This window comes from Cryptococcus neoformans, chromosome 1 (assembly GCF_000091045.1).
Source record: "Cryptococcus neoformans var. neoformans JEC21 chromosome 1, complete sequence".
Classification (NCBI taxonomy): Eukaryota; Fungi; Basidiomycota; class Tremellomycetes; order Tremellales; family Cryptococcaceae; genus Cryptococcus; species Cryptococcus deneoformans.
In genome coordinates this window covers 619477-638195 of record NC_006670.1, presented here as the reverse complement: position 1 = coordinate 638195, position 18719 = coordinate 619477, and the positions used below count along the sequence as shown (strand labels likewise).

General features: G+C 50.5%; 9 protein-coding genes across 9 annotated transcripts; 3 read left to right on the top strand and 6 right to left on the bottom strand.

The window, feature by feature from the left end:
- The first annotated feature begins 4 nt into the window (after nucleotides 1-4).
- CNA02440 (hypothetical protein) lies at nucleotides 5-573 on the top strand. Its single transcript, XM_566643.2, has 3 exons — nucleotides 5-168; nucleotides 204-302; nucleotides 348-573. The coding sequence occupies exons 1-3, from the start codon at nucleotides 11-13 to the stop codon at nucleotides 424-426; spliced, it is 336 nt and encodes a 111-aa protein (XP_566643.1). The 5' UTR covers nucleotides 5-10; the 3' UTR covers nucleotides 427-573.
- Nucleotides 574-575: 2 nt separating this feature from the next.
- Nucleotides 576-2156, bottom strand: CNA02430 (expressed protein). Its single transcript, XM_567150.2, has 6 exons — nucleotides 2000-2156; nucleotides 1856-1930; nucleotides 1497-1770; nucleotides 1331-1436; nucleotides 1189-1256; nucleotides 576-1137 (listed from the first exon to the last, which is right to left on the bottom strand). The coding sequence occupies exons 1-6, from the start codon at nucleotides 2088-2090 to the stop codon at nucleotides 624-626; spliced, it is 1128 nt and encodes a 375-aa protein (XP_567150.1). The 5' UTR covers nucleotides 2091-2156; the 3' UTR covers nucleotides 576-623.
- Nucleotides 2157-2260: 104 nt separating this feature from the next.
- CNA02420 (rsec15, putative) lies at nucleotides 2261-5383 on the bottom strand. Its single transcript, XM_566633.2, has 14 exons — nucleotides 5293-5383; nucleotides 5084-5251; nucleotides 4908-5027; nucleotides 4718-4861; nucleotides 4371-4665; nucleotides 4205-4326; nucleotides 3869-4153; nucleotides 3725-3826; nucleotides 3556-3665; nucleotides 3358-3499; nucleotides 3149-3303; nucleotides 2789-3092; nucleotides 2601-2741; nucleotides 2261-2543 (listed from the first exon to the last, which is right to left on the bottom strand). The coding sequence occupies exons 1-14, from the start codon at nucleotides 5350-5352 to the stop codon at nucleotides 2331-2333; spliced, it is 2361 nt and encodes a 786-aa protein (XP_566633.1). The 5' UTR covers nucleotides 5353-5383; the 3' UTR covers nucleotides 2261-2330.
- Nucleotides 5384-5530: 147 nt separating this feature from the next.
- On the top strand, nucleotides 5531-6859 carry CNA02410 (transcriptional elongation regulator, putative). Its single transcript, XM_566632.2, has 4 exons — nucleotides 5531-5747; nucleotides 5813-5858; nucleotides 5923-6045; nucleotides 6115-6859. The coding sequence occupies exons 1-4, from the start codon at nucleotides 5606-5608 to the stop codon at nucleotides 6143-6145; spliced, it is 342 nt and encodes a 113-aa protein (XP_566632.1). The 5' UTR covers nucleotides 5531-5605; the 3' UTR covers nucleotides 6146-6859.
- Nucleotides 6193-7533, bottom strand: CNA02405 (hypothetical protein). Its single transcript, XM_024656059.1, has 6 exons — nucleotides 7432-7533; nucleotides 7234-7353; nucleotides 7113-7169; nucleotides 6883-6931; nucleotides 6692-6813; nucleotides 6193-6638 (listed from the first exon to the last, which is right to left on the bottom strand). Exons 1-6 carry the CDS (start codon nucleotides 7480-7482, stop codon nucleotides 6288-6290), a joined length of 750 nt encoding a protein of 249 aa, XP_024514131.1. The 5' UTR covers nucleotides 7483-7533; the 3' UTR covers nucleotides 6193-6287.
- A 253-nt stretch (nucleotides 7534-7786) lies between these two features.
- Nucleotides 7787-10006, bottom strand: CNA02400 (conserved hypothetical protein). The gene is made up of 7 exons (XM_567252.2): nucleotides 9797-10006; nucleotides 8947-9694; nucleotides 8688-8888; nucleotides 8447-8637; nucleotides 8226-8395; nucleotides 8117-8170; nucleotides 7787-8063 (listed from the first exon to the last, which is right to left on the bottom strand). Exons 2-7 carry the CDS (start codon nucleotides 9611-9613, stop codon nucleotides 8018-8020), a joined length of 1329 nt encoding a protein of 442 aa, XP_567252.1. The 5' UTR covers nucleotides 9614-9694; nucleotides 9797-10006; the 3' UTR covers nucleotides 7787-8017.
- A 288-nt stretch (nucleotides 10007-10294) lies between these two features.
- CNA02390 (hypothetical protein) lies at nucleotides 10295-12806 on the bottom strand. Its single transcript, XM_566631.2, has 5 exons — nucleotides 11418-12806; nucleotides 11225-11366; nucleotides 11027-11177; nucleotides 10888-10975; nucleotides 10295-10837 (listed from the first exon to the last, which is right to left on the bottom strand). The coding sequence occupies exons 1-5, from the start codon at nucleotides 12012-12014 to the stop codon at nucleotides 10481-10483; spliced, it is 1335 nt and encodes a 444-aa protein (XP_566631.2). The 5' UTR covers nucleotides 12015-12806; the 3' UTR covers nucleotides 10295-10480.
- Nucleotides 12807-12915: 109 nt separating this feature from the next.
- Nucleotides 12916-14845, top strand: CNA02380 (conserved hypothetical protein). The gene is made up of 4 exons (XM_024656200.1): nucleotides 12916-13105; nucleotides 13159-13865; nucleotides 13918-14349; nucleotides 14402-14845. The coding sequence occupies exons 1-4, from the start codon at nucleotides 12963-12965 to the stop codon at nucleotides 14755-14757; spliced, it is 1638 nt and encodes a 545-aa protein (XP_024511861.1). The 5' UTR covers nucleotides 12916-12962; the 3' UTR covers nucleotides 14758-14845.
- CNA02370 (saccharopine dehydrogenase (NADP+, L-glutamate-forming), putative) lies at nucleotides 14826-18507 on the bottom strand. Its single transcript, XM_566629.2, has 15 exons — nucleotides 18281-18507; nucleotides 18073-18231; nucleotides 17805-18020; nucleotides 17621-17748; nucleotides 17471-17568; nucleotides 17399-17409; nucleotides 17234-17350; nucleotides 17031-17183; nucleotides 16869-16974; nucleotides 16471-16800; nucleotides 16292-16418; nucleotides 15875-16235; nucleotides 15651-15820; nucleotides 15368-15586; nucleotides 14826-15304 (listed from the first exon to the last, which is right to left on the bottom strand). Exons 1-15 carry the CDS (start codon nucleotides 18494-18496, stop codon nucleotides 14911-14913), a joined length of 2805 nt encoding a protein of 934 aa, XP_566629.1. The 5' UTR covers nucleotides 18497-18507; the 3' UTR covers nucleotides 14826-14910.
- Nucleotides 18508-18719: the final 212 nt, after the last annotated feature.

Sequence of the window (18719 nt, the reverse complement as noted above, 5' to 3'; positions counted from 1 at the left end):
CACCCCCGCCATGACTCCCCCCCCCGTGCTGGACAAGGCCCCCGCAAAGAGCGCGCAGCTGTTCCCGTACCACCTCCCGCTCTCCCCCGAGTGGGCCGAGTACAGCGACTGGTACAGCCAGACAGCCATGACCTCCGCCGCCGCCGGCATGTTCATCAAGCAGCCCATGTACGTCCCCCCGCCCCGGCACCGCTGACAGCCAGCATCGTATGGGGCGCATTCGCCCTCGCCGTCTTCGGCTACGTCAACCAGCAGCCCCTCCGCCAGCCCAAGGATGCCACCGCGCCCCTCCTCGTCCTCGGGTGCGTCGTCCCGTGTCGATGCCGTACACAGCTCACCCCCCGCAGCATGGCCCTCGCAGGTGTCGTCGGCAGCATCCTGCCCAAGACCATGCTCGCCCCGCAGACCCAAAGTGTGCCCGCGTAGACGTAGCTGTGTGTGCATGTATTTGCGTGGTTGTGTGCATGGTTGTCTCACCCGCTTCTACTATTCGGAGCATCATCATCCACTTCATGCCATACTCAGACGCGTTGGACCAGCTCGAAGAATAGCATCTGCTGAAAGAATAACACTGCTACATCCCATAATGCATAAACTGCAGTAAACATGTACAAGCCCTGACACTACCGCTTCCCCATCCCCTTCACCTCGTCCAAACTCGCACTTTTCCGGCCATGCGTCCTCTTACCCTCCTCCCTCTTCCCAACCCCCAAATAAGTAGGCAAAATGTCGTATACGCTTTGCAACCCCGCATCCCCAGGGGGCGCACTGCTCGGTGCCGAACTTGGAAACGCTTTCAGCAAATCCTCAAAATTCTGAGCAAACATGGGTGGATGGGGCGATACAATATTATCGTTCCGTAGCTGCTTCACTTGATCTCGCGTGACGGTGAACATTGTTTCAGGCAACTTTTCCAGAAAGAACCCTTGCACGCTGCCTAGCCAGTAGGGTAAAGAGATGATCGCTCGACGACCTTCAAGGTGGGTATAGCGAAGCACGAGCTCCATCATCTCGCGGTAAGTGAAGATGTCCGGTCCGCCAGCTTCAATGATACGTCCAGCCACTTGACTGACAACAATCGGATCGTCACGACAACATATCTCGACCGCCCGTGCAACGTCCCCTACATATACCGGCCTAATAATATTAGTATCAGCGTAAAGGTGCCTTTTTTTTTCCACGACTCACTGGAATCGAGTGATACCGCCTCCAAAGACTGGGAGGAAAGGGAGGTACTTTGCCAAGGTTGCAAAGCGCTTATTGAGTGGAAAACATAAGTCAGGATCGTTTCACTGTCACCACCGCCATAAAAAAAAAAAAAAGTACTCACCGAGAAGAAAGAGTCGCCGGGACCGAAGAGGAGTGAAGGACGAATGATCGTTGCAGTCGGATGGTATTCACGTATAGCATCTTCCCCTTTCGCCTTGGTCCTCCAACTATGTCCGTTTAATCGTTCATCAGCACAACCCCCCCCCCCCCCCCCCCACCCAACTCACTAGGCAGTTACACCTCGCAGGTCAGCCCCAATGGCACTCACGCCAACCACCCTGCCTACACCTTCCTCACTAGCAGCTTCCCCAACCCTCCTCGCCCCATCTTCCTGCAGCGCCTTCATCTGCTTGTCGCTCCCCACCAACAAGCCCGCCAAGGAAACGACGGCGGAAGCCCCCTTGAAGGCTTTGCGCAGTTCCGAGGTGGAGGAAGGCGAGGTGATGTCCACCGAGGCGGGGGGGAGGATCTGGGCTCCCAAAGTAGACAGTTTGGAATGGACTAGTTGTTGCAAAAGCCAAGTGACAAATTGATCAGGATCGTAAAGATACAAGTTGGGCCGTCAAGGGTGGAGGAGGGGACGTACGAGATTGAGGGTGACGAGATACAATCTGGATTCGGTTACGGGGATCTGCAATCAAGGCTTTGACGACGTACGATCCTATATATATATATAGTTGTTCAAGAAACTGTTAGCCTTTTTTTTGATCTCTTTACAGAGAGGATTTACCGAGAAAACCGGCTCCTACTAGGACAATCTTGCGAGGAGACTTGGTCTCGGGAGGGACAGAGACAGTGGATGCGAGTCTTCTTGTGATCATGGTACCGGGGCGGGGGGCTGTGAGATGTGTTGTTTTAGTAAAAGGACATCGGTATACGGAGCTGCAAGATCAATGTTCGACTGATTGGCATCTGCTGATCCGAACCGATGGCTTCCTTCGGGGGTGAGTACCCAATGACGTCATACTGCATCCCTATCGACCTCCTTGACTTTTAATAATCGATACATATCAAGATCGCGTCATGAAGAAATAAACTATACAACATCCCTGCTCGCCCTTCTACTTACCCGCCAATCTAGCCACTTCATCTGCTTCTCCCCTTCTCCTTGCCGCCTTGAACATGTTTGCCTGACCTCCCTGGGACGAGGCGGCTTTGCTCAGTTTGGCCAAGATCATCGCCAGGCTGAGGGGTTTGACAGAGGGATACGACATGGAACGAATCGAAGGTTCCATATACGCCTGAACGGCATCCGAAAGGATAATGTTGATCGTCTGAGGGTAAAGAATCAGTCTCTGGAAAGCTATAGACGTAGAAAAGGATTGACACACATGCTTTACTTCGTCAAAGACGTGATCAAGCTCAGATTTACCAAGCCGTTTGATCTCAGTCTCGATGAACGACACGTCGGCCAGTACACTCGCCAATGCGCTTTCGTTCAATCTGACAACCTCTTGACCCGTCAATGTATCCTATCTCTTGTTAACTCCGCATTATCTCAAGGCAATGGGAAACATACCATCAACCACCGATTGATCCTCATCAAGGCGTTTCGATACGCTCCCGTCTTGAATTCTTCCTTCAGCCCGATTAACACCGAATCCACATATGCCGTTAAGAACGTGATCATTTCAAACACATAAGTGCTTGGCTCTTCCACCGTCGATTGGGGGCGAACAGGCATCCAATTGTACTCTGCAAGCTCAAAGAAGGATTCGAGTTTAGAGTTGATGATACTGTCGATACGTGATTGTGCTGCTGATAAGGTGGAATTGAACGAGGCACCGGATGCAAGCTTGATCGGCCCTCCACGCTGTGATGCGCTGATACTACTATTCAGACTCGCAACTTGGACCGTTTTGGGAAAAACGTGACTCACCGAAGATTCATCAGCACGCTTTCAAGCTCATTGCAAGCAGTGCAAAAATGCTCCAGATTGATGACTACTTGCGCAATTTGCGACAGGTTGAGCATAGTCTGTAGTTTCTTTGCAATTTGTTTGCTGACATGGTCGGATAGTAAACCATCCAAAGACTGTATTTGGATTAGAAATCTGTCATGCGTACTATAGAAAAAAAAAAAACTAACCCTTCGCAGAACTTCATCGACATCGAGATGCTGTTGAGCCACTCCATCTGTAAACTGGTAGAACTGATCCACAAAATTTCGAATGTTGATACAGCACATGGGATACGTTTGGGAGAAGGGCATCGGTTGAGGGAATCCTTGCCTGACCCACGGAATCAGCCCAAAGGGCAAGAACAATGACGCTCTGAAAAGACTTACATCGCCAGAGACTCGGCTTCTCCCTTTGCAAGCCAGCAGACTCCTGCAACTTGGTCAAACTCTTCGTGGTCATTAACCATCATCGGCTGATTGTCATCGTCCGACACAATCTGTGCCCACCACCAAGAGTCAGATGAGACAAATGAAACCTTGCAATGCTGCGACTGACCTGGTCAAAGTCCGCGCCGAATTTGCGCAATAGCAGCTCCGAGTACCGTTCAAAGAGAGTTATGAGTAAGCCGTTTAGCTCTGTTATATTATACCCATACACCTGTCAAACATTAGCTTTATTTCATCACGCAGACCAACTCACCTCCAAAGTTTGCACGAATAGCAACACTTCAGTCTTACTACTCAGGAACACTCCAGGCTCGCTGCATCCCTTCAAGCCCTGACCCATAACTTCCACAATCCTCCTGCACATTTCATCCCAGAGCTCGTCCACATCTCTCTGAGTACGGAAATCAGGCATCGTGTCGAGCACATGGGCTTCTATGATAAAAAAGCCCACTAGCTCCTGCATCAAAAGAGGAAGGGTGTTGACAAGAGTTGAAGGGGTCGTGGATAATCGAGAAGTCAGAATGAGAGTCGCTTGCGTCTGAATGAAAGGTAAGCTGCGAACATAAAATGTTCTTGTAATAGATTATACCTTTCGATCTTCTTGATAGCTACGCTGCAGCTCAGGCTTCTGGCCCAGGGCTTCGTAGATGTGTATACAATGATAAAGGGGCTTGAAATCCACTTTGATCTCATCATTATCCAGCGCATCGACTAAAACAGTTAGCCAGAGCGCGCGCACATCGGGGCACACTTACATTCGACTCGTTCGTTATGCACCAGTTCCAACGGCCCCCCAACCCGAGCTAACCGAACCCCACCTTCCCTTTCTCGCTTCATTCTCCATTTCCTCGTCCTCAGTGCCATTTGCTCCAATGCAAGCTTGCCCACTTTTGCACTACTTTCACGCACATCGAATAACCACGTTTTTGTCGAGGCCGTGACAGCATCTTTGATAGAAAGGCGGAGAGAGGGAAGCGAGGAAAGAATGTGTGCGTAAAAGGGCGTTTGTGAGATGGATGGGGGAGGGAGATGAAGTAGATCTTCAAGTGACTAGTATGCTGGTTTTGAGTACGTATTTATCAAAGCCCAGATATAAACGTACCCGTAACGCCCCCCAATACTTGCCCTCTCGAACCATTTCGTCGATGCGGTGAACAAGGTCCAGGAGACGTAGGCATGTCTGGAGAGTTTCAATCGCATCGTCCATATTTCTCGCTACCTTTTTCTGTTCCAATAGAGCGCGTTTCTGTTTGGAAAATATGTCAGTAGATTCCAGCGGCGTGACGACCTACCTTTTCGCCCAACGCCCTTCCTACATCGCCCATTTGGCCATCAAGCTCACCAATTCGCCGCCTCAGATGCACAGTCCCTTGCCTGATTGTGAGAAGGGTAGATACGGAAGAGACAAAGTCCTAGAGTTGATTGCCAATCATCAGCACTTGGCGAATGCACTGTTCACGCGACAGACTTCATAATTCTCTTGACATATTTCCTCAATCTCCCTTTCTTTCTCTTCCACAAAATTGTCCAGGCTTCTGAGGTACAGCTGCTCCGAGTCCGTATCTTGTATTGACTTGATAAGAGGGGCCAGAGCTTCGAGATTTTCTGTTGTGGATGATGTGGGATCGAGGTTGATCTTTTGGGGCGTGAGTTGACTGAGAGCGGGAAGACACGTACCTGCTGGAGCTGCAGTTCGAGCTCTGACGTTGTGAATGTGGGCCTCTGTCTGCGTATCATTTTGCGCCTTGTGTGGTGTTGGGGGAGTAGTAGCAATGGCGATAGTCATCGTCGTATGTCGTCGACAAGCGATGATGCTGTCAATAATATAACACCCAGCGGCTATCGCCGACCGGAGTGTAGCAAGAAGAAGAGAGAACCAAGATATCCTCTGCATCAGGTAATGTCTTAATCCAGCTCGACACTGGCTCTCACCCCCTAGCCTGCCCCATCCAGTGCTCCCGACACCCTGTACAGGCCCCACAACGCCATCATGTCCGCCGGCAAGAAAGCTCAAACGCAGCCCCCAGAAGACGACTACGTCCTCCTTGAATCAGCCGACGGCTATACTTTTGTCGTCTCTCGAAAGATTGCTTGCGCAAGTGGCATGCTCAAAAGTATGCTTGACGAAGATGGTAGGTAGCTCCAACTACCTTGCTGGGTCATGAGAGGATGCCAGTGCTGATCGGCAATCGGATAGCCGCATTTGAAGAGTCGAAGAACAAGACGTGCAGAATTCAGCAGAGGTTAGTTCCATGTCACAAAGCTCATGGAATGGAATCCTTGCTAACCTTCTCTGTCTCTTCATAGGGGTGTGATTCTTGCCAAAGTCATAGAATACCTTGCATACAAGGTACAATGGTCGGAATGTCTTGCCGAGGAGGTCAATGAAGACTTTTCAGACCGCATCGACCCTTATATTGCTCTAGAACTGTAAGCAGGTCACTCCATCGACTTTTGGTTTGATCCTATAGATTTTTTAATTGCTAATACTTTTCAAAGGCTTACAGCTGCTGATTTCCTTGACTGTTAATGCCCAAGTTTTATGTCATTCATGCCCCCTTGGGTTTTCGGTTCTTAGTCTGTATTATTGTTGTCAACCATGCAATTGCATCCTCATCGCTTTCCATCCCTGGGCAAATGTAACAACCAATTTACGCTGCTAGCCAGCTGAATTACAATTTCCCCCCGCCCCTTTTATCTTCACCTCGCCATTTGGCCATACTCTCTTTCACTCCCTTTCCTTTCTCGAGGTCTTTCCTCACATTTTCGTCGACATCCCTTCCTTCTTTTCCCTTTTCTACAACTTTTTCGACCAAGGCCGGGGGCACGGCGACGCATCCGTCTTCATCACAAACAATAATGTCCCCAGGCTTTACAGTGATCTTATACTCGAATGAGGGCGGGTAGAGGGATACAATGGCCGGAGAAGAATAGTACTGCGGTGACATGTCGACTGGAACAGAGAGGAGCGAAGGGCGAACAAAAGATTTCTGGCCTAATGTTGTGTGATAGTTTGCATACACCTGTCGATGCTTAAACTGTGTGCGTATTGGAAAAGGTTTATGTCTTGACTTACAGGGAATCCCAGCTCCCTATGTTCTGCCAAATCTCGACACCCTCCCTTGATGATTACTCCCTTGATGCCTTTTGCTTTAGCAGCTGTGGACATAAGGCCGCCCCAACACCCTGCATTCCGGACTATGATTACCGTTTGTCAGCGGATTGATAAAGCAGCTCTGGTAGACGTGGATTGTTGATTGGACGCACTGAATGGTGCGGAAATGACAAGTACGCTGCCGCTTGGGCATGCATCTACCTGTACCCATACATTGACCAGTCAGCCTTCGATGACAATACGCTCCATTTAGAAACATCGTATTGCAGGTGTAAAGAAAAAAGAAAAAAGAAGAACAAATTTAAAAGCGACTGCGGGGTATCTGCGGTGGGCATCGCATTTCCAGTCCCAGGCAAACAGTCGACAAGTAAAAAGGACTCACAAAATGCTCTTTGCTCTTGGGAGGTTCATTTTCTCTTTGCACATTTTCAGCTACCATCTACACATCGCATCCTCGTCAGCCATTTCCCCAGCATATCATTCCCTCCCCATCATGAACCCACCTGCACTGTGAATGCCGGGCCGACCACCTTGAGCTTGTGTCCATCGGAAGGTGAGTAGAGGTGAAGGTCTGGAATATAGCCTCCGGTTTGCACTCCTAGCTTTATAAGAGCATCTGATATCTACATTCAAAGCGTATAATAACGCACCAGGCAAGTTTAGTTTATAGGCGTGGGAAAGCAAGCCTTGAGATGGCTCACCTCGCAAGTGGAGAGCTCTTCAAGCGAGTCGAACGTTTGCCTTTCAGTCATCGCTACACGTGTTGTACTCTGAGCAAAGTAATACTCTTTGCATAAAATTCGGGGCGCCAAAGATAGATATACGTATCTGATAAGGCAAAGAAAAAGGGGATTGATGACATGATGCGAGGGTGTCGTCGAGGTCGGCTATCACATTCAGCCGGTGAGACTGCTTTTGAAACCCGACTATTTCCATCCACGCTAACTTGCAACATCATTTTTAAGCTTTTTCATCAAGCGTCATAAGCCTTCGTGGACATGATGAGATGGAAGACGGGCCATCTTTTGCACCAAGATGCCTCCAAGTATTAGGATTCCAAACATTAGCGCTGCATACAGCATCCGTAACAGAATATATTTCCAGATATCGACGAGATAGTCCGTGTACACCTAGCAAGCAAGGGAAAAGTGACACACGGAAAGATGGCAGGGTATATAAAAGGTATCAAGTTTTTGGGTATCCAGAGGGCTTCTTCAATTTCAATCATAAATTTATAAATACGTCCGAGCATATTGGAAGAACGAACAACTATAGATAAGTGCCAGATCAGTGGTATTTGGAAATAGCGGCAAGGTAAGTCTGGCCGGACTCGCTGTGGTCGCCGTTAGCCTCAAGCTTATGATGGATTCAGATGAAGCAACATACGATAACTGGCCATCCTTGACCATCATCCAATTCTCAGAGAGGCCATACCCATTTCTACCAGCCTGTCAGCCTTGACATACCTTTTGTTCCCACCCATAGGGAAACTTACGAGTAAGCGTAACCGGCAATACGGGAATCGGTCTCAAAAATGTCGACGGCAGTATTGATGAATGAGTTGATCTCATCCTGATCGGTACAAGGGACAAAGTCGGTGGAATCGTCTACACACGCAAACTCTGTCACCCAGATAGGGAGACCGTAAGTGTTCCAGTAATGATCCTAAATACGAGTTCAGATAAAATGCGCATCTCACATCCGCAAATCACTCACAATGTCAAGCTGGATCCCAGCGGCGCTGTTCTTATTCACATGGATGTTCATGATATCCGGCTTCCTAGATACGCCTTCCATGAAAGGTCCAAGCCAGCCGGATTCGGCAGCTTGCTTGCACATGGAGGGACCGACAAGAATAGTGCCGGCCTCGCCCTTGGGCGCAATCAATGAGTCCCAAAGCGCAATACCTGCTACCGTTAGACTCGTGAATTTGTTTTTCGGATGAAACGAAACTCACCAGTGGCAACGTCGAGACCAGAACTGCCTGACCCGGCAGCACAATCGGGCTCCTCAAATCCAATGATATACGAAGGACTCTGGCTGAGGGCCTCGAATGCGACAAGACGAGAGGCGTCGGTGGCATCAGCGATACCACCACCCCAGAGCATTGGTACCGTCACAGCACTGCCGCAGTCACCAGAAGGAGTGGCAGACCAGTCTGTTAGCCAGCGTCAGCCTCCAAGTCATTTCACCAATACTGCGAGAGTTACACGCACCATACCACCAACCCAACTTTGACGCAACCCAGGGCAGGGAATCACCAGCACTTACACCTGCCTTGTTACCGTTGGGAGTCAAGCCGGCATAACTGACGACGCTCGTTCCTGAGCTAGAAGAAGGGGAGGACGAAGATGCCGAAGTTGCAGCCGCTTGTTCAGACGAGGACGTGGCGTCAACCCAGTTTTGTTGGTTGTCAATCCATGCACTGGAGGTAGGAGCGCTTTCATCACTTGTGCTGGTGCTAGCGCTAGCGCTGGAATCAGGGGCCACAGCCGAGGCGGAAGTACTGGCGATAGCATCCGTGCTGGCTGGCGAGGGGGAACTAGCGATGGAAGATGCAGCAGTACTCGAGATGGCAGAAGTGCTGCTCACACCAGTGGGGACATAGCTCTGCCCCTTTACTCGACATTGGGACCCGTCCGCACCTCGCTTAGCGAACTTTTTGCCGGCCCGCTTCCTCGCCATCTTGTGCTCGATGGCATCGTGGTAAGTACGCTTGAGAAGCTCGTTGGACGTGGGAGAGGCATGCGTGAGTGCAAAAGATGCGGCGCGAGCGTGGTGATGTCTACGAGAGGGCGAGTGGCCGTTGAAGGGAGAGTTGTGTCCAGCAAGAGCAAGAGTGGGGAGAACAAGGACGAGAGAGATGAGATTGGTGGCAAGCATGGCTGTGGATGGGCTTGGAAGGAAGTCGAGGTGGATCGCAGAGGAGTAATGAAAGAGCGTGGAGGGAAAGAGTGTAAATCACTATGTAGCCTGTGAGTAGATGTGGGCGGAGGGTTGGAATGAGACGGGACGGGGCAGCCATGGGCAGGACTGCTAAACAAGAAGAGAGAAGAGTATACTCACGCTTGAGATCAGGGCCAAGTATGCGACGCACAGACCGGCAGAGGGACAGGGATCGCAAAGGCTCCTTTGTCGGCGGGGTGGACGGGACAGTCGGGATTGTCCGGGTGGAGGATGGGGAGGATGGATGAAAAGGAAAGATGGACGGAGGATGGATTGAAGAGAGACGGGGCAAAGGGAGAATTGCGCGCCTCTTTCGAATGTGTTGACAAAATGCCAAGCTTTTATTTATTTACACTACATCCACCGTACCCTCATTCCTCTTCTCCTTTTACCCACGCGCATGCATGTCTCTCTTCTCCCCGTATGCGCTCATCTATCTCCAGACTGCACGCCGCTCGCCGGAATCCATCAAGCACATGCGACCACAAGGAGGCCCGGCAGGCTCGACTTTGCGCGTTGTTTGGTTCACCGTTGGACGCGTCAGGTTTTTTTTAGGGTGCAACCCTTCGTCCCTTGCTTCCGCCTTTTGTCCCTATCGCCCGATGTGGCACTTTTCCTCCTGAGCCAATTCCAATGCATCCTGCCCCGCATCGTGTGCTGCATTGTTAACGTATAACTTTACAGTCGATATAGCCCGTTTCCACTTGATAATTGTCATGCTGTATGCTATATAAATGCCAGGCAGAAACAACACGCTCGTCATTAACGTCGCGCTGTATCATCATCTCCTTCGTATGTCGTTCGTTAAATAATTCTGTCCGACAATCTTTCACTTCCTTCACTGCCATACTGCACCTCCTCCCAATCGCTAATGGCCTGCTCCTGTTCCTTCCCCTTCCCTTTATCTTCCCTTGATGTTCTGCCGGAATTGGACGTTTGGGGGGTTACAGTGCTCATAGAGACGACAGATTCTATCGAGCCGACCTCTTCAAGCGGATGGGTGGGTAGCGGAGAAAGTCGATCCTTGGACACGGACGATGGTCCGGGTTGGGGTCGATAGGATGACGGCTGTGGCTGCTGCTGTTGCAAAGCGTGTTGTTTCGATTGGGATACAGGTGAGGGCACGTCAGAATAAGTTGGGTTGAGGGCGTAGGCTGGGGCCTATGAAAGCCGTCAATTTCCGCGACGAAGTAATTTCAAGAGAAACCCACTATAGCCGCACCAGCGTCTGGTACCTTGTCAATGGGCGCTTGTCGATACTCATACCCCGTCTTGACTCGGTTATTCGACGTTGCCTCCCTGTGCAGCTGTCAATACTCTGCCGGGGCAAGAGTAGCTGTTGGAACTTGCCTGATTTCCGCTCGTAGATCCTCAATACTCCACCAATTTAAGGAGCCAAATACCACGTTCCTACGCCAGAGAGATGCTCCAGAAAGTTTAGTGTCGATGGGAGTAAGATAAGCGTGGGCATGTAAATGCGCATGGGGAGATTGTGGATCCTCTTTTAAACGTCTCAGCTGGAGACCACTCGCTCACAGGCAGACTCACTTATGATACTTCCTACAAATCCCACGTGCAACTTTTCTTTTCCCTTGCCGCTTTCCAGATCGTCGCCTGCAGCAGCCACAGAATTCAATATTTGCGCGGCTGTGTCGAGTATGTGGCTTAACAGCGGTATATCGGATGCGCCCTTTTCCGTATCAGTCCGACCAATTTCCACGCGACCAAAAAAAAATCTTACAAATTCGTACACACTCTGCAGGTGCTCATTCACTACTATGATAATATGTCTACCACCTTGACAAAGTCTCTCCTTCCCCTCTGCCTTGTAGACCGTAATGTCTTTATCGTGATACACAATCTCTCTGCCTCCCACCCTGTTCCCTGTCCGCCGCCCGTCTGGCGCAGGGCTTTGAGTCCTCTCAAATGGGTGGTGGTACGGCCCGGGCACACCAGAGTCTGCAAAGCTCGTAGCCAATGATGGAGTCCGCGACGAAGAGGGTAAGGGCGTTGTGCTGTCTTGCGGGGAGAGCACTGGTGAAGAAGGGTTACTTCCACTTCCACAGCTCCTCACAAGTCCACACAATACACACCCAGGATGCGTCATCGCCTCGCTATGAAGTAACGGTGCACTTGAAGCTGAGGGCTGATGTAAATGATCGGGTCTTGCATTAAGGCGGCTCGAGGAGCTTGCTGGGTGGGCCGGAAGTGAACTGTTGTTGTATGCAGGATAGGAGGTTTGGCGTGAAGGGAACGGAACGTTGGATTGTACATATGCCAAACGGGAATCAAAGGTAGATTGGTGTGCAACGGGCGCGTTACCACCTGTTTCGCTCATGGTGGTAGGTATCAAAAAGGCAAGTTGAGAGAGGAAAGAGTGGAAATGAGGATGACGGATCAGGCGGTCGGGATTGGTCGCACTTGCTCAGTGGGCGGCGGCAGGCGGTGTGTCGGATGATAGGCCAGAAGCCGAGAGGAGGAGGAAATGGGTGATGGGTGATGGTGGATGATGGCGTCGTATGGGCAGATCTGAAAAACGAAAACAATTCGACCCAACCAGCCAGGCGCGGGAGTGGTGCGTAACCAGGGGAGGAGGGTGACGGGTGGTGGGCCAGACTCGCCTCGCGGGAAAACACGGCGGAAAGGCCGGCTATATGTACTATGTATAGTGGTGGACGGGAGATGGGATATGGAGAATTGCTGCTGTGGTACAAGTGAGCGTCGAATGGGCGATGAGGCTCGGGGACAGCGACGCGAGGCCGAAGAACAAAAACATCCAACGTCCAGGCTCCAAGGACCTGAAGAAACCCTGCATAACGATCACCGGAAGGCTCGCAAATGCAATCAACAAAACACAACATCCCACCCTCTATACTCTATATCTGCCCCTCTTGCCTGCCTACTAGTACAGATCTATGCAACCCAATCCACACAAACACCCAGTCAGTAGCACACCCCCGCTTGTCACGACAACCAATCTCCCGCCGCCGCTACCACCCTACACACCCCTTCTTATCCCTCAGTTTCCTCATTGTGCACACCACGACGGTTCAATCGGCCACGTGCACTCTCCGTAGTAGAATTAGCAACAAGAGAATAGCTCAGTATCTTCATGCATGCGTCAGTCGAGAGGCTTTTGACTTTAGCAGCATGGAGCGTTACGTAAACCTCCACCCTTTGAGTGGTAGTCAATATCAGAAGCAGACTGGATTGTTGTTCGTTATCGTACTGCAGAAGATATCCACCCGCTCTATTCGAAACAGCTTGTCTCATTCAGGCTTGTTCAATGACTTTGCCCTCCCCTCTCTCCGCTACCTATTGGTCAACATGGTCGCCAGTCCGTCCATCGGCGACCGTGATAGAATCTGTGCAGCGAGACCAAGGAGAAGAGTGGATCGGCAGCTGGGATGCCGTCGGTCTTTACGAAGCGTCAGTCCACTCTTCCCCTTCCTTGCGGTTGCTGTGGACTGATTACAACGTAGGAATGACAAGCAGCCAGGCTACCAGACAATATCTTTACACATAACTACCCACCGTCTCATACTCATCCCATCTGACAGTCATTCCCCTCACGTTCCGTCACTACAAACGCATCTGTCGTATGTGCGTAACACCGAATATTACTCTGGGTTTATGCGCAGCTCGCCCAAACTCACCCTCACGCTCGGAAATCCCCAGTCCAGAGACAATGATCCCGCAGTTGAAAGCGCTGGAACGTGGACCTGTCGGGTGTGTGGATATGTTAACGAGAGAAAGGGATTGGGCAAATCGGGCAAGTGTGGGCTATGTGGTGTACCGTATGCTCAAGCTGTGGCATCACCCAGTGTATCGGCAACGCCCTCACGAGCTGGTACACCCAACTCATCCGGCTTTACTCCCCCATCGTCTACCGCCGATGACAAAGAGGGCGAATCAAAGGTCGCCTGTCCAGCTTGTACATTCCTTAATTCAGCATTGCTGCGAAACTGCGAAATTTGCGCTACACCTCTCCCGCGGCTCCCTCAGCTTAATACCATAAGGGAAAAGCCAGAGAAGCAGCAAGTCGTGAGACTAAGCTTTCGTAAAGGAGGAGATAAAGAGGCATACAAAAAACTCTCGAGTGTCCTTGGAGACAAGGCCTGGGAACGTGAAGGACGCTCTAGTGCTCAAACTACGAGCTCTAACGGCGAGAGGTCAGGGGCTGGTATCGGTAAGTTGATCCCTTCCAAAACGTCCTAAAGCTGCTTACTGAAATGATGTAGATGGCATCCTTCAGTCGATTGATTTATCGGCCAAAGCCCAAGATACTCACATGCAAACAGCGTTCGCGGATCTTGAAGCACTCATGCTCCGTGCAGGAGAGATGGTTCGCCTAGCACAATCTCTCAATCAGAAGCTCTCATCGCAACAACAAGCCGGTGCCTCAAGTCCTACCGGTTCACCCCAAGGGCAAACTACGGAGGAAGAGGCTACTATGATTCGTACTTCGCTCGTGCAGCTTGGTCTTGCGACACCCGCTTTAACAAAAGAGATGGTCAAAAATGAGCGGGCTTACCATGAAGGGCTTGCAAAAGAGCTGGGAGGACTATTAACTGGCAGGGACGGGGAAAGTGGGTTAATGGTGGGCGAGGGAGGAAGAGGGGTCGTGGCATTAGATGAGGTTTGGGGGTTGTGGATGCGCGCCAGGGGCGTTGGTGCGTCCCTGATCTCTGGGAGATTCTACTCTGGTCGCTGATGATCCTTTAGCATTGTTATCACCACAAGCTCTGATTGATACGTTACCTTACCTTCCTAACTATACCTCCCCTTCCATCCATTCGCTTCGCCTCCCTTCGAGTCTCATGGTCTTACACACTCCGACATTTTCAACATTATCAATTCTATCTCGCACTCTCAGCCGTTTAGAACCTTCGTTCCCCAACAGCGATCCCTTTGAGAAATCCTTCTCCCTTCTTGAATTTGCTTCAACCGAATCCTTGCCTATAGGACTCGCCCAAGAATTTGTGGGACTCATGGAGTCACAAGCCGGCCTGGTCAGAGACGACCAAGCTGGACAAGGGGATGGCGGTGTTAGATGGTATCGGGATATTATCAGCCCATAAACTACGGGATTGGGTACTTTCACATCTACATGTCCAGTTGTATGACTTGATCTGTTGTACGATTATTATAACGCGATTCAATGCTGCATGCCATGTTATTGATGTGCTTTAACTCATTTCTTTCGTGAATCATATTAAATACAGGTAAATTGCTCAGTGCCATTTCTCCTCGATTACAACACCCGCTCCTTCCAACGAACTCAAGACTCCTGCCCAAACTTCTGGTTCATATGGTCCGGTTACACCTCTCACCTTCACCTCCCCATCCGCAATCCTCAGAGCCGCAAAGGCCAACGTCTTACCGACTGTGATGCTCATGGAGGACTGCGTCGGAGTGGCCATGTGGCGGAGAGAGGCTGTCACTTTTTGCGTATCGCCAGAGGGAGTTGAGATGGTGAACGAGTGATGAAGAAGACACGTGTCCCGCTCGTCAGGAAGGTAGGCAAGTTTGCGAGAAAGGAGATGGGCAAAGAAATCAATGGGAGAAGGGGTGGGAAGGTTCGGCAGAGGAAGCAAGGAAGTGTCGCTGCCTGGGAAGAGCGAGAAACTAAACGAAAAAGGTGTCAGCTGGAGACCCCGCTTTTGGGTCGTCTTGCGGGAACAAACGCACAGCTTCAAGGCCCTAATAACATCTTTGCTTCCCTCCCCGACCAAATCTTGCACAGCACTGCTTACGTCCTCCCCTTTCAACCCTTTGCTCAGGCCCAATTCCCTTTCTACAGTCATTGAAAGAAACTCGGTCCAAGATTTCGGAGAACCAGGAAGAGGGTCAGAGCGAAGAAGACCGAGCAGGCGGAAGGATTCAAGAAGTGATGAGAACCCTTGGTAACTTTTTATTTATTTTTAATTAGCACTTGTCAGTTCTTCGAGGACTGTGTTACCATGTTACTCACCGAAGAGTTCCTCGGAAGAGGTCGGTCAGTCCTTCAGCTGGACCAAGCCCGTACTTTTTAGCATAGGGCATTGAGTCACGATTCGCCAAACCTTCCAGCGGCAACCCATCCCATAATTTTACCTCGGGAAAGCGTCTTGCCAACAGCTCATTTCCTGGAATTTTCACATGCTATGAACCTGCCGTGTCAGATTCTCGCTTTGCCATGTGATGCCTACAACTTACCTTGCCTTCCAATTTATACGAGGCATCATTCTGTGCAGCGGTCAAGACTGCCTTGGGACTCCAAGAAAACTTGTACCTCAGAGGCACCTTGCTCGCGCTCAATTCTGGCAGGCCACCGCACCACGATACAAACGACTTGACTTGCTTACCCTCTCTCTTTGCCCTCTCCAGGATCCGCATGGCAGCCATGGAGTCAATTCCTGGATCCAAGCCGCATTCCCCGAGGAAGATGACGTCCTTTTCAATTGCCTGCGAATGCAAAGCTTGAAGCTCGGGGGAGACGTAAGAAGCCGTGACAAGATGACGGGAGTGGTCGAGGCAATGCTTAGCCACACGGAGGTGCATGGGTGCAGGAAGGAGACTAGATCAAAGGTTGAGCGAGGGTGAAAGCGTCGGAAATGTTCCAACCACACTCACCTGACGACGATGTCCGCTTCTTCAACAATTTCACTCATGCTGGCATCGTCAGCCACATCAAGGGCCATAGCCTCAACATTAGGACGGCCACGAATGTGACTCTGACCCTCCGCAAGATTGTTGCTGGCTGTGTGAATATATGAGCATAGACCTGCCGATGGAGAAAGGAAATGGCTTACCGATGATCAGATGAACATCAGGTCTCGCCGCAAAAACATCCACCGCAGGGCCTGCCACCAGGCCGCTTCCAAGGAGCAGCACCTTCTTCTTTCCTCCTTTCCTCAATTTCTCCTGCTTGAGAGAATCTGGCGCAACAGCACCTCCTGTCTTCCATTGCTCGATTTTCTCTCCTAACCACTCGTGTTGGGACTGGAGAACACCGTCCTTGACGATGGCTGCCCGTGATAGAGTTTCTGTTATATCATTCTTGTCACCTTGGCCAGACGGGAATAGAAGGCCTTGAATGTAAGGATAAAGAGCAGAAGAGAAATAACTTGACGCATCGGCGGCTGTATAATACCAATAGTCAGAATATGGTTTGGGGGTGGATGTAAATCAAAACGTAAAGCCCACTCACCAAGCTCCGTAGGGAGGATATCGATTGCACTAATAAGAATATCTCCAGGACCTTCAAAATAGGGATTGTCGACGGTGGTGAATTGATCCACGAATTCAAGTCCACCCTGTTGATGTTTCAATTTTCCAATCACACTCAGAATGACCTTAGATAGCGACATACCTCCTTGTCGCAAGTTATATCTTGCACGGCTACAAGCTTCTGCTTTCCGTTTTCCTTTTCGATAAGTTTATTCAGGCTAGGCCTAGTGATGGCTCGAGGGAAGCCTTTGCTCCACCCAACCCCATTGATCAGAGTAGTCAAGTGAGGCGCAATCTGTATCAAGTTAGAGTTTCTGATGATATCTTTGACTCGCTGGCACTGACCTTGGCCGCAAAGATGCTCATGTACTTGTCAGGTGATTTGTAATACTCTTGTTTATCAAATATACCACCTTCAATACGTTGGAGGTAGGAAGCAGGAGTGATTGCACAAGCATAGATCTGTCCAATGATCAGTTGAGCTTCACACATGAGTTGCCTGGCGCTTACCTTGTTTGGAGCTATATGGCAGCTGTCAGTCTGAAGATCTCTTGAATAACTATATATAGTGGAGTTGCTTACATCCGCTTTGCCTCAAATCAGCAAGGTCCTCTGGGCCTACCCATACCACACCGAGTTCATTAAGCATTTCTGTGGCCCCAGATGAGACGTTCCCGGCTCTGAGCAAGAATGTCATTAACCAATGAAGGCGAGTGAATAAGATCGACCTACCCAGTGACGCCGATGACGATCGGTTCTTGTCCTTTGAGATCAGCAGAAGTTTTTACCTCTTCACCCGCCTTCTTTAGAGCTTCCTTGAACGCAGCCAATGAGCCAAGAGAATAAGGTCGTGAGAGGCTCTATGGCAGCTATTGTCAGGTTTCTACCAAAGGCATTAAAGCTAAGCTTATCTCACAAGCAAAGGGGTAGCAAGTCCCCTCCGCAAAAGAGCAAGGCCGGTAAGAGATAGTGCCTCCCCAGCACCCACAGCACCTGCAAACCATCCAAATGCGGCGACACGTTTCAGCTGTGGCTTACCGTCCTTGCCAGGAGCCGGGGCCGTCAATAGTTCATGATCGATGAGTGTCTGAGTTGGGTGAAGAAAAGCAGAAAGAAGAGGGATATTGTATTCCTGTAGGCAACGGTCAATGAAGGGTGAAAAGTAGGTTACGTCTTGCACTCACCTGCCCTTTATGAGTGTGCGAGAACATCATCCATGTTCGCTTCTTGCCTTCATTCTTAGAAGCCTCTACCAGATTGCGGATATCAGACAAGCGGGGCTCTTTGATGCCCAGTATGACGTCCACGTCCTTTGATAGAGAAGGCACAATCTTTGCGCCAGCCTAAGCGGTGGTAAGCCAGCGATCGTCCGACAACATAATCGCGGCTTACATCAGAGTATAGGGAATCTGGGAAGCATCGCCTCTTGCAGCTCTCTACCTCGACCTTGAGCTGATCTTTGGCGTCTGCCAAGAGGCTCTGGACTGCGTGCGGAGTAAGTGGGGTGCGCCTTTCCCATATCCTGGAGGGGTCTTCCCTTCGCAGACCGAGAGTGGTGAGGCAGCGGCGTGTAATAAATGGACTACGAGTGAGTGGGAGAGTGCGCATTCTGGATGAAAGTGGGAGAAAGAAGAGACATGCATGCGCGGGTGTGCTATATAGGAGAGTCATGGGTAGAGAAACGGACCGCACAAGAAACCAGCGCGTGCCCGCCGGCCCAACGTGAACACCCGCGCGCTTATACAGTACCCGCCCATATTATGTAATACATAGTCACGTGACCCCTTTAGTCCACGTCACTATCACCCAGAGACCTCCTCTTCTTAATTAA

Bases quoted from the DNA above. Each gene is read 5' to 3' on its own strand.
- CNA02420 (XM_566633.2), bottom strand. From the start codon at position 5,352: ATGATACGCAGACAGAGGCCCACATTCACAACGTCAGAGCTCGAACTG. The intron at 4,862-4,907 runs GTAGGTCGTCAC...TTTTCCAAACAG, and splicing joins GAAGGGCGTTGGGCGAAAAG to AAACGCGCTCTATTGGAACA. The intron at 4,666-4,717 runs GTACGTTTATAT...CCAGCATACTAG, and splicing joins AGTATTGGGGGGCGTTACGG to TCACTTGAAGATCTACTTCA.
- CNA02405 (XM_024656059.1), bottom strand. From the start codon at position 7,482: ATGACTGAAAGGCAAACGTTCGACTCGCTTGAAGAGCTCTCCACTTGC. The intron at 6,932-7,112 runs GTGAGTCCTTTT...GTATGGGTACAG, and splicing joins CCAAGAGCAAAGAGCATTTT to GTAGATGCATGCCCAAGCGG. The intron at 6,639-6,691 runs GTAAGTCAAGAC...AAGCATCGACAG, and splicing joins ATAGGGAGCTGGGATTCCCT to GTGTATGCAAACTATCACAC.
- CNA02400 (XM_567252.2), bottom strand. From the start codon at position 9,613: ATGCTTGCCACCAATCTCATCTCTCTCGTCCTTGTTCTCCCCACTCTT. The intron at 8,889-8,946 runs GTGCGTGTAACT...GCTGGCTAACAG, and splicing joins AAAGTTGGGTTGGTGGTATG to ACTGGTCTGCCACTCCTTCT. The intron at 8,171-8,225 runs GTAAGTTTCCCT...ACAGGCTGGTAG, and splicing joins ATTGCCGGTTACGCTTACTC to AAATGGGTATGGCCTCTCTG.
- CNA02370 (XM_566629.2), bottom strand. From the start codon at position 18,496: ATGCGCACTCTCCCACTCACTCGTAGTCCATTTATTACACGCCGCTGC. The intron at 18,021-18,072 runs GTGAGTGCAAGA...CGTTGCCTACAG, and splicing joins CGCACACTCATAAAGGGCAG to GAATACAATATCCCTCTTCT. The intron at 15,821-15,874 runs GTAAGTTGTAGG...GCAGGTTCATAG, and splicing joins CGTATAAATTGGAAGGCAAG to CATGTGAAAATTCCAGGAAA.
- CNA02440 (XM_566643.2), top strand. From the start codon at position 11: ATGACTCCCCCCCCCGTGCTGGACAAGGCCCCCGCAAAGAGCGCGCAG. The intron at 169-203 runs GTACGTCCCCCC...GCTGACAGCCAG, and splicing joins ATGTTCATCAAGCAGCCCAT to CATCGTATGGGGCGCATTCG. The intron at 303-347 runs GTGCGTCGTCCC...CACCCCCCGCAG, and splicing joins GCGCCCCTCCTCGTCCTCGG to CATGGCCCTCGCAGGTGTCG.
- CNA02430 (XM_567150.2), bottom strand. From the start codon at position 2,090: ATGATCACAAGAAGACTCGCATCCACTGTCTCTGTCCCTCCCGAGACC. The intron at 1,771-1,855 runs GTACGTCCCCTC...TGCAACAACTAG, and splicing joins ATCTCGTCACCCTCAATCTC to TCCATTCCAAACTGTCTACT. The intron at 1,138-1,188 runs GTGAGTCGTGGA...TAATATTATTAG, and splicing joins GGCGGTATCACTCGATTCCA to GCCGGTATATGTAGGGGACG.
- CNA02410 (XM_566632.2), top strand. From the start codon at position 5,606: ATGTCCGCCGGCAAGAAAGCTCAAACGCAGCCCCCAGAAGACGACTAC. The intron at 5,748-5,812 runs GTAGGTAGCTCC...GCAATCGGATAG, and splicing joins AAGTATGCTTGACGAAGATG to CCGCATTTGAAGAGTCGAAG. The intron at 6,046-6,114 runs GTAAGCAGGTCA...TACTTTTCAAAG, and splicing joins CCTTATATTGCTCTAGAACT to GCTTACAGCTGCTGATTTCC.
- CNA02390 (XM_566631.2), bottom strand. From the start codon at position 12,014: ATGAGCGAAACAGGTGGTAACGCGCCCGTTGCACACCAATCTACCTTT. The intron at 11,367-11,417 runs GTAAGATTTTTT...GATACGGAAAAG, and splicing joins TGCAGAGTGTGTACGAATTT to GGCGCATCCGATATACCGCT. The intron at 10,976-11,026 runs GCAAGTTCCAAC...ACAGCTGCACAG, and splicing joins GATCTACGAGCGGAAATCAG to GGAGGCAACGTCGAATAACC.
- CNA02380 (XM_024656200.1), top strand. From the start codon at position 12,963: ATGACTTTGCCCTCCCCTCTCTCCGCTACCTATTGGTCAACATGGTCG. The intron at 13,866-13,917 runs GTAAGTTGATCC...GAAATGATGTAG, and splicing joins GAGGTCAGGGGCTGGTATCG to ATGGCATCCTTCAGTCGATT. The intron at 14,350-14,401 runs GTGCGTCCCTGA...ATGATCCTTTAG, and splicing joins GATGCGCGCCAGGGGCGTTG to CATTGTTATCACCACAAGCT.